This window comes from Lepidochelys olivacea (genome assembly GCF_965140295.1).
Source record: "Lepidochelys olivacea isolate rLepOli2 genome assembly, chromosome: 21".
NCBI lineage: Eukaryota > Metazoa > Chordata > Testudines > Cheloniidae > Lepidochelys > Lepidochelys olivacea.
The window spans coordinates 9544702-9554617 of record NC_140431.1 but is presented as its reverse complement, the minus strand read 5'-3'; the positions used below and the strand labels follow the sequence as shown (position 1 = coordinate 9554617).

The 9916-nt window shown below is 44.8% G+C and overlaps 1 protein-coding gene across 5 annotated transcripts; it reads right to left on the bottom strand.

Annotated features, from left to right (window-relative positions):
- Nucleotides 1-344: 344 nt before the first annotated feature.
- OARD1 (O-acyl-ADP-ribose deacylase 1) lies at nucleotides 345-9899 on the bottom strand. Of its 5 annotated transcripts, none has more exons than XM_084611444.1 (6): nucleotides 9841-9899; nucleotides 8085-8153; nucleotides 6128-6272; nucleotides 4595-4653; nucleotides 3382-3494; nucleotides 345-1008 (listed from the first exon to the last, which is right to left on the bottom strand). In XM_084611444.1, exons 2-6 carry the CDS (start codon nucleotides 8118-8120, stop codon nucleotides 906-908), a joined length of 456 nt encoding a protein of 151 aa, XP_084467570.1. In that variant the 5' UTR covers nucleotides 8121-8153; nucleotides 9841-9899; the 3' UTR covers nucleotides 345-905. The 5 variants fall into 5 exon arrangements, with proteins under 5 accessions (XP_084467570.1, XP_084467568.1, XP_084467566.1 ...); XM_084611442.1 differs by having other exon boundaries at nucleotides 9760-9851; XM_084611440.1 differs by lacking the exon at nucleotides 9841-9899 and adding an exon at nucleotides 9627-9753.
- Nucleotides 9900-9916: the final 17 nt, after the last annotated feature.

The following is a 9916-nucleotide window of genomic DNA, read 5'->3' as shown; positions in this document are numbered from 1 at the left end:
CAGCCTTCCTACAGAAGGCAGAGAGAAATGTAAACAAACCTCTACCCCGATATAACGCGATATGATATAACACGAATCCGGATATAACGTGGTAAAGCAGCGCTTCGGGGAGGCAGGGCTGCGCGCTCCATGGATCAAAGCAAGTTCGATATAACGCGGTTTCACCTATAACACAGTAAGATTTTTTGGCTCCCGAGGACAACATTATATCGGAGTAGAGGTATAGTTGGGTTTACATAGGGGTTGCACTCTGGTTCAACAGCAAGAGTTAAAAAGGTACATACTTGAGATGTGATAGCATGACGCTTAAGAGAGACACTCCTGATAAAAGCATGAAACCTCACTTATGTTTTGAAAAGATAATACTTTAATTTTTAATAACTCAAAGAACACAAGAAATCTGCACGTCTGATTTGAACACCGTACTGTTTTAAACTATTCACTTAATTATTCTGAAACAACACACTAAACAGATACAGATAACTCTTAAATTCAAAGATCTGGAATATTTTAAAAAGTGCCAAACTAGCTCAAACTTCCACATGCACAAACTACCACCACAAGAAAAAGTTCTTTACGAGCAGATGGGTATTCTGAAGGGTGGAGGAACAGTGACATCTGGTGGTTGGCTATGTGACTCACAGGTGAGGATCCCTGAGGGATATCTGTAACCCTGAAGGTTTATACTAGATAGTTCACTTCTGGAACTCTGATCAACACATTCCAAACTAGCCGGTTCTCTGGAAGCAACTGCCTGCCATTGGGAAAAACCAAATGGTAAATTATTCCCCAAAGAAGAGGAGATGGGCTCTACTTCACACACAGCTTTTTCTCTAAATCAATTCCCAAGCCACCTGAATCTACAGCAAGGGAAATCAACAATCATCTCCATAAGGCCTCTTTGTTCAGAGAGCATAAACTGTGATCTTAATGTCCGTGTCCTCAAACACTTCCTCAAGTAGCGCTGAAACCTTATCCCATTCCAGACGGTCAAGTCCACATCCGATCCTGGAAAATAAAGACACCAAAGTGGCTGTGATGAGCTGTTTCTGACAGAGTATGTTGTAAAGCTCACAAACAAGTGCACAAAAAGATTGAGAAAGGACTTGATTCGAGGGTGTAAGTACCTTCTCAAGGGGAAAATACTGGGTACTTTTTAAGGCACAGCAAAAACCAACAGAAGTTAAAACCACAGAAGTTGGAGTTAGAAATAAGGCATTTAAAAAATAAAATCAAGTGACAGTGATCATTCATTGGAATAAAATTCCAAGGGAAGTGGTGCATTTTCCATCTCTTCATGGCTTCCAGGCAAGCCTGGATGCCTTTCTGGAAGATAGGCTTTAGTCAAACAAGTTATTGGGCACAACAGATGGATAACTGGGTGACATTCTTTTGGCCTATGTTATACAGCAGGTTAGGCTAGCTGATGTAATGGTCTCATTAAAATCTATGAATATGAAAGTGAAATTACTCCAGTTACAACTCACTTGCCCAAGTAAAGTGAGAAAAAAAACTAACCAAATACTTCTCTCACATGGGCTGAGAATCATAGGACTGGAAGGGACCTCGAGAGGTCCTCTAGTCCAGCCCCCTGCACTCATGGCAGGACTAAGTATTATCTAGACCATCCCTGACAGGTGTTGGTCTAACCGGCTCTTAAAAATCCCCAATGATGGAGATTCCACAACTTCCCTAGGCAATTTATTCCAGTGCTTAAGCACCCTGACAGTTAGGAAGTTTTTCCTAATGTCCAACCTAAACATCCCTTGCTGCAATTTAAGCCCATTGCTTCTTGTCCTATCCTCAGAGGTTAAGAACAATTTTTCTCCCTCCTCCTTGTAACCACCTTTTATGTACTTGAAAACTGTTATGTCCCCTCTCAGTCTTCTCTTTTCCAGACTAAACAAACCACAGTTTTTCCATCTTCTCTCAGAGGTCATGTTTTCTAGACTTTTAATCATTTTTGTTGCTCTGGACTTTCTCCAATTTGTCCACATCTTTCCTGAAATGTGGCACCTAGAACTGGACACAATACTCCAGTTGAGGCCTAATCAGCACGGGGTAGAGCTGAAGAATTACTTCTCGTGTCTTGCTTACATCACTCCTGCTAAAACATCCCAGAATGATAACTTTTTCTGCAACAACGTTACACTGTTGACTGGCTTGTGGTCCACTAATACCCCCCCAATCTCTTTCCGCAGTACTCCTTCCTAGGCAATCATTGCCCATTTTGTATGTGTGCAACTGATTACTCCACTTAGGAAGGATCACTTTGCAATTGTCCTTATTGAGAAGGTATCTGATGACCTGTTTCATGCATTTCTCTGTGGGACAGCCAACTTAAAAAACATGAACAAAGCAGTAACAACACACAACAGTTCCTGAGTACTGCACGTCTTCAAAATGCTGTACAAAGGTTAACTAAACAGAGTAAATTACTGCCTAGGACCTTGTCTATGTAACTATGATTTTAAGGTCCCTTTGAAAGTAAGATTTCACAAGACCGGTGTGAAAAAGCAGCAAATTTGGTGCTAAAAGGAAGGATAAGAGGTAAGTTATGAATACAATTACTGGTGAGCCAGCAATCTGAGTAAGTCACAAGACCAAACATGCAGTGATAATCTGTTTGGAGACCTAGACTTATCAAGCATTTCCTCAATAGGATTCAGCACTTCTGTAAGTTATAGATGATCTGCTTCAGAATACTACAAATTCACATTCTCCATTATATCTTAATTTACCTAAAGAACGTAAATACAGCATATGCTGTCCCAAAGGCAAAGTGTTCTCCAGCAGTCTCTACACACTGCAGAAGTAAGAAATGGGACAAAGTTCCAGATTCCCGTAAAAGATCTTGGAATCTCTGTACATTGTCCTGCAGCCTTCACAAACAAAAACCACTAAATTAGTGTAAATTCTGTCTGCAGAAGAATTGGGCCCTAATTAAAGGTGTGAAAAGCTCCTTTCTCTCCATCCTAGTTCAGTCCTAGGCTTGTTTTAAATTAACGATGGGATTGGTTACCAGCTAGACACATACAGGCATTCAATATTATGTTGCTGAATAAGGTGTGGTGACCCATTCTCCATTATGTTGCAACTTGTGATATTTCAGCAATTTCAAGCAGCTACAATTTACACAGCAGTAACTAAATTTATCTGACATTAACTTAATGCAGTCAAAAACGTGGAAATAACTAGGCCTATTTGCTGGCCACAGAACTCACTTCATTGGTGATCAGATTTCAGCTGTAAAACCCCAACAGAATATAACAATATTAAGAGTGGGCATGTGACTATTTCATAGTAAATGGTCGCTTCCTAAAATATCCATTCTGCCCAAGGGACAATGAAATGTTTACTTTTAGTATCTGATTCCCTTACCTAGGCATGGAAATGTCAGTAACCCCATTGTTCAAACAGTGAGTTTTCATGGCTTCTAAACTCTTTTGCATATTCTCATATGTTGGTTTGTGGGAGACTTTCTTCTTCGTAATCTGTGTACAAATTAAAAAGTTCAATAGTGCATTAGCAACAATAGTACAAGCTATTTTCTCCTTAACTCTACCAAAATCCAGGCCACAATTTACTAATCAACTACCTCTTAGTATAGGGTGACTGGACTCAACTACTTATTTCAAAATAAGATGTACAACCATTTCCATGTAGACATTTAGTTGCAATTTATGCCACATGACACAGCAGGTCAGGACACTAAATGCTGCATTTCTAAAAGGCAATAATCTGGTTTGGAGAAAAACACTTTTCCTGCAAAATTTTCCTGTCCAAAGATAAAAAGCAATCTCTCTCATTACCAAATGCTGGGGTTATGCTTACATCTGTCTCATGCAGTTGACCTATATTTTGAATAATGATACTTTCAGGGAAGTTGTTGAAAAAAAACCAAAACAAGCAGCTCCTGTTTCAAACAAACTGTTTAAAGCATAAACAGCACACTTCAAGCAGGGAGTGGAAAAGCAGACTCTTCCTATTGGAGCATGCTAGAGAGGCTTTTTCAGCACAAGTAACAACCAAGGGCCCAGTTTTCAGGCCACCAGCAGGATATGTGTCAATGGGTATTACCAATAGTTTGAGAGAGAGAAGGTGGAGAAATCACAACCCAGGATTTAGAAAGTAAATTTTAGGAGTTAGTTCAGTGAACTAAAAAAAATATCAAAATGCATGTGCATTTGTATGCTCTTATATTTTAAAGCAAATTATGAAGGCGACCAGATCAACATTCCTGAGACTGAGCCATCCAAACACTGAACTGCAGGAGGGCAACAGCACAAGAATCTCCCCACTACCCTGCCAGCACACCTCAACATTGCACATAAAGGCTACTGAACAACTGTCAGACAGTAACTTCCACAAATGAAATGTACTATTAAAATGTACTTCAATTACTTGTTGTTAGGAAGCTGCACTGAGTTTAGTTCTGAAAGAAAAATCTAGCTCGGCTTGTCCTCATAATCTGACTCTTTATTTAAAAGGCTGAGATGTCTGTTGAGAATCTAGAGAAAAACCTCTCTTCCAGTCAATGCAAATAAGGTGGGGCTCCGTTATGATAAATGCCTGACTCTCATCCCTCTCTTACCAGGTAATATATATATCTGTCATCTCTTTTCAGAACAGCCACCTCTCCAGACTTCTTCTCTGAAACAAATGCGAAACACAGCATTGACATTCATTTTGTTTAAAGTTTTACAATTCACTGCTGATTCTCCCAACTCCTGCTGAATAGATTAGAAATGAATTCACATATGTTATAAAGAATTTTCTAAAACAAACCTATTTTTACAAATAATTGTAATTGTAATCAGAGACAAAAGTGTTTATTTTTCAGCTTGTTTACTTTGTGGATGGAACAGAGCTGTGTGTATAGTCACTTACACCACTTTCCCTGGCTAATTGGTCAATTTCTCCTATTGTTGTATAGATCTTTTATAAAGCAGCTGGGGAGAGGAAAAACATGGCAAACTGATTGCTAAATCATAAACATTAACAGGATGACTCAGGAGTAGACATAATGGCTGAAGCCGCTTTTCAAAAAAAAAAACCAAAAAACCCACCTTCACTTTTTAATCTCATTAGATTTTAACCTAATGGGGTCCCTTTAAATTCAAAAGTGGCTGAGGAAAGAAAACCCTCCCTCCATTTTGCATATAAATAGGCTTTATACCAGCAGTTGCTTGGCTTTGGAAAAATTAAATAACTGATCAGTAAATCCTACAAACGCATTTGGCACCTAAGCCCAATCCTGCAAGCATTTACCCTTACTTAACTTTGTGCATAAGAATAGTCCTCTTAAGTCAATGAATGCTTAAAGTTAAAGCATGTGTGTAAGCGTTTACCGAATTGAGGCCTAAGATTTTATCATATCTAATTAAGTTCAGTGTCCTCACAACCCCTAGCAACAGTAATACAAAGTTTGCCCTCTCTGCATGACACACCCAGAAGCTGCACCTGGGACAAACTACATCCAGAGACATTATAAATGTCTCATTAAACACAAAAATAATTCTTCAAAAAGATATAAATTCAGGCCCTGATCATGCAAGTCACTCCACATATGGTGATATCGGCATCCTGAAGTCACACATATAGGGGTCCATCCACATGCTTTAGCTTGGAAGGTCAGGGTCTAAAGTCTAGTCTACACTAAAAATTTAGATTTACTAGCTATGTCATTCTGGGTGTGAAAAACATACATCTCTGAGCCCCACAATTAGGTCGGCCTAATGCCCAGCGCCTTTGGGTCTACCTCTTGGAGAGGTGGATTAGGTATAGTGACAGAAATCCCGCTTCCATCGCTGTAGAAAGTATCTATGTTACAGTGCTACAGTTGCAGCTCCTTCTTCTAACAACTACTAGTTTCAGAGTAACAGCCGTGTTAGTCTGTATTCGCAAAAAGAAAAGGAGTACTTGTGGCACCTTAGAGACTAACCAATTTATTTGAGCATGAGCTTTTGTGAGCTACAGCTCACTTCATGAAGTGAAGCTCACAAAAGCTCATGCTCAAATAAATTGGTTAGTCTCTAAGGTGCCACAAGTACTCCTTTTCTTCTTTTTACAACTACTAGAGATTCGGGCCTGCACGTGGCCTCCCCTCCCCACATATATCACTTACGCTGATCCAACAGCTCCTGTATGCCACCAAACTTTTTCTTAAATAGGACAGCTATCCCTGCGCCCATGCGACAGTCCTCACTGATGCAGTGAGCCAATGAATCCCTTCTGGGGCAGGTAAAAAGGTCCCCTTTTATGTACTTGATCTGAAAAAGAACAAATAGGAGCTGAATGAGAGAAATAAACTTTGACCCATCTTCAATGTGCAGAATCACAAAAGAAAAAAAAGTTAACCCAGGCAGATTGGTACAGTGGATAGGGGACTCGACAGAGTGTTTACAAATGAATGAATGAATGAATGAATGATTAGCTAAGTGCTACACAGCCTTTCCTACACATCATTTGCAAAACCTACATGATGTGCGATCAGTTCATTTTTATGAAAAAACAGTCTAAATTAAAGAAAACTGGACTGGTATGGTTGAATTAGTGCAAACATATTGAATGGGGCAGCTTAATTCAGTAATTTATTAAAGTAAACAGCATTAGGCTAAACTGCTTTGGGTTGATGTAGCACAGGGGTTCTCAAATTTCTTTGCACTGCGACCCCCTTTTGTTGCTGAATAAGGTGTGGTGACCCACTCTTTTCACAACAAAAATTACTACATGACTCTAGGAGAGGGGAGCGAAGCCTGAGCCCCGCTGCCCGGGGTGGTGGTGGGGCCAAAGACAAAGGGCTTCAGCCCTGGGCGGTGGGTGGGGTGGGGTTGGGTTTCGGAGGGGGTGTGTGTGTGTGTCAAAGCCGAAGTCTGAGCCCCACAGTTTGAGAACCGCTTTTTGTTGCACCTCTGTAGTAACAGTCTGCACCAGTTTAATCACATCTGTATAGTTAAACTAGTGCAAATTTCCTTAATGTAGTCTAGTGGTCTCCAACGTTTTTAAGCAAAAGATCACTTAAGCAATCACTTTTTGAATTTAAGTGCAACCTAGGATCTACCCCGCCCCTTTCCCAAGGCCCCATCCTGCTCAATCCATCCCCCCTTCCTCCATCACTCACCTCCCCCACCCTCACTCACTTTCACCAGGCTGGGGCAGGAGGTTGGGGTGTGGGGGCAGGCTCTGGACTGGGACTGAGGGGTTTGGAGTGTCAGAGGGCTCTCTGGGCTGAGCCTGGGGCAGGGGTTGGGGTGCAGGAGGGGGTGAGGGGTTCAAGCTCTGGGAGGGAGCTTGGGTGCAGGAGGGGGCTCTGGGTTGGGCAGGGGATTGGGGTGCAGGAAGGGATGAGGGCTCTAGGAGGGAGCTTGGGTGCAGGAGGGGGACTCAGGGCTAGGGCAGAGTGTTGGGGTACAGGGTGCTGGCTATGGGAGGGAGTGGGGGTTGGAGTGAGGGAGGTGTGCAGGCTCACACTGGGTGGCACTTACGTTGGGCGACTCAGTGGAGCTAAGATAGGCTCCCTGCCAGCGCCGGCCCCACACCGCTCCCAGAAGCCGCCAGCACGCCCCTATGGCCCCTGGAGGGGCATACCTGGGTCTGCATGCTACCCCTGCCTGCTGGCACTGCCCCCACAGCTCCCATTGGCTGGGAACAGGGAACTGTGGTCAGTGGGAGCTGCAGGGGCAGTGCCTACAGGCAGGAGCAGCACACAAAAACCCCTGTCCCCCGCACTCCCACCTGGGGCTGCAGAGGCGTGCTGGCCGCTTCCAGGAGCGGTGTGGGGCCAGGGCAGGCAGGAAGCCTGCCTTAGCCCAACTGCGCCACCAGACTTTTAGCGGCTGGAGATTGCGATTGTCTGTCAGAGGCTCCAGGATCGACCAGTCGATCACAATCTACTGTTTGGTAACCACTGATGTAGTCAGACTGCTACTTCCCAAAAATAGCCATGCCCCAGAACCAAATATTCTTACATCACAACTCTAGAGCATATGCCAATTGGAAAACTTTATTAGGACGAAACTGTCACTAAAACCAGGGGTATTTAATAGCAGGAACCTGCATTAAACAGTTAGTTTTCTACATACTCTGTCTGCCCGATCCCTGGAGGGGGGACTGGCCATGCCAACGTGAGGCTATTTCCAGGATTTCGTCTGCTGCAAGAAGATTAAAGAAAAGAAACATGATTATTAAGCCTTTCAAGATGAGTGATAAGTATACAGAACTAAGGTGAAAGAAAAGGAGGACTTGTGGCACCTTAGAGACTAACCAATTTATTTGAGCATGAGCTTTCGTGAGCTACAGCTCACTTCATTGGATGCATACCGTGGAAACTGCAGCAGACTTTATATACACACATAGAATATGAAACAATACCTCCTCCCACCCCACTGTCCTACTCGTAATAGCTTATCTAAAGTGATCATCAAGTTGGGCCATTTCCAGCACAAATCCAGGTTTTCTCACCCTCCACCCCCCCACACAAATTCACTCTCCTGCTGGATTTGTGCTGGAAATGGCCCACCTTGATTATCATGCACATTGTAGGGAGAAGAAAAGGAGGACTTGTGGCACCTTAGAGACTACCAATTTATTTGAGCATGAGCTTTCGTGAGCTACAGCTTTTTTGGTTAGTCTCTAAGGTGCCACAAGTCCTCCTTTTCTTTTTGCGAATACAGACTAACACGGCGGTTACTCTGAAACCGGTCATATTGTAGGGAGAGTGGTCACTTTGGATGAGCTATTACCAGCAGGATAGTGAGTTTGTGTGTGTGGTTTTTGGGAGGGGGGTGAGGGGGTGAGAGAACCTGGATTTGTGCAGGAAATGGCCCAACTTGATTATCATGCACATTGTGAAGAGAGTTGTCACTTTGGATGGGCTATCACCAGCAGGAGAGTGAGTTTGTGTGTGTGTGGGGGGCGGAGGGTGAGAAAACCTGGATTTGTGCTGGAAATGGCCCACCTGATGATCACTTTAGATAAGCGCTTACCAGCAGGACAGTGGGGCGGGAGGAGGTATTGTTTCATAGTCTCTGTGTGTATATAAAGTCTGCGGCAGTTTCCACGGCGTGCATCCGAGGAAGTGAGCTGTAGCCCACGAAAGCTCATGCTCAAATAAATGGGTTAGTCTCCAAGGGGCCCCGAGTCCTCCTTTTCTTTTTTGCGAAGACAGACGAACCCGGCTGCTCCTCTGAAACCAGAACTAAGCTGGGCGACATGCGGGAGACCAGGACAAGAAGCAAACCTCCCCCAGGGGGGTGCGCCCACGAGGCAGAGGGAAAAACGCCCCCCCCCTCCCCCCAGAAAACCAGCCTGCATCAAGCAGGCTCAAGGTACAAGGACCCCCGGGGTCCAGGCTGCTGGTGCTGGGGAGCAGGCAGAGTCTCGCACACGGTGCCATGCCCAAGGCCCACCGCAGGGCTTACCAAAGCCGAAGGAGCCGGCCTAGAGCCACTGGGGGAGGGAGTTCCTCGGCAGCTGCTGCCCCCCCCCCGGGGAGCCCACGCGGCCGGCCCTCCACAGCCCCCCCCCCCCACACCGAGGGCCCCTCGACGGGCCACCAGGGACAAGCCCTAGTTACCCCCTGCGCGGGCCCCACCCCGCGGCCCCCGCGCGACCCCCGCCAGCACCTGACACGCCTCTGCAAGTTGAGCCCAAACGACAGGCCACGGCGTGGGTAAACCCCCAGTTCCTAAACAGCCCCCCCCCCCGCATTGGTACAGTCGAGTGGGACATCAAAGATGGCAACCTCCATCCATTTACCTATCTAGGCTGAGTGGCGGAGCACCCTCTCTATGGTAACAGCCCAGAACATTCGGCGGTGGAGAGCAGAGCAGGACTTACCGGCCAATGTGCTCATGCGCAGAAGACCTAAGGAGGAGGCCTCTGTCCGCGCGTGCGCTTTATTGGCGGCCTCGAC

What these genes read in the sequence shown, in the direction of transcription:
- OARD1 (XM_084611444.1), bottom strand. Translation starts at nt 8,120, where the DNA reads ATGGCCAGTCCCCCCTCCAGGGATCGGGCAGACAGA. An exon ending in CCAGGGATCGGGCAGACAGA is followed by an intron (nt 6,273 to 8,084) that starts GTATGTAGAAAA and finishes GTTCTTTTTCAG; the next exon opens with ATCAAGTACATAAAAGGGGA. An exon ending in ACAGATATATATATTACCTG is followed by an intron (nt 3,495 to 4,594) that starts GTAAGAGAGGGA and finishes ATTTGTACACAG; the next exon opens with ATTACGAAGAAGAAAGTCTC.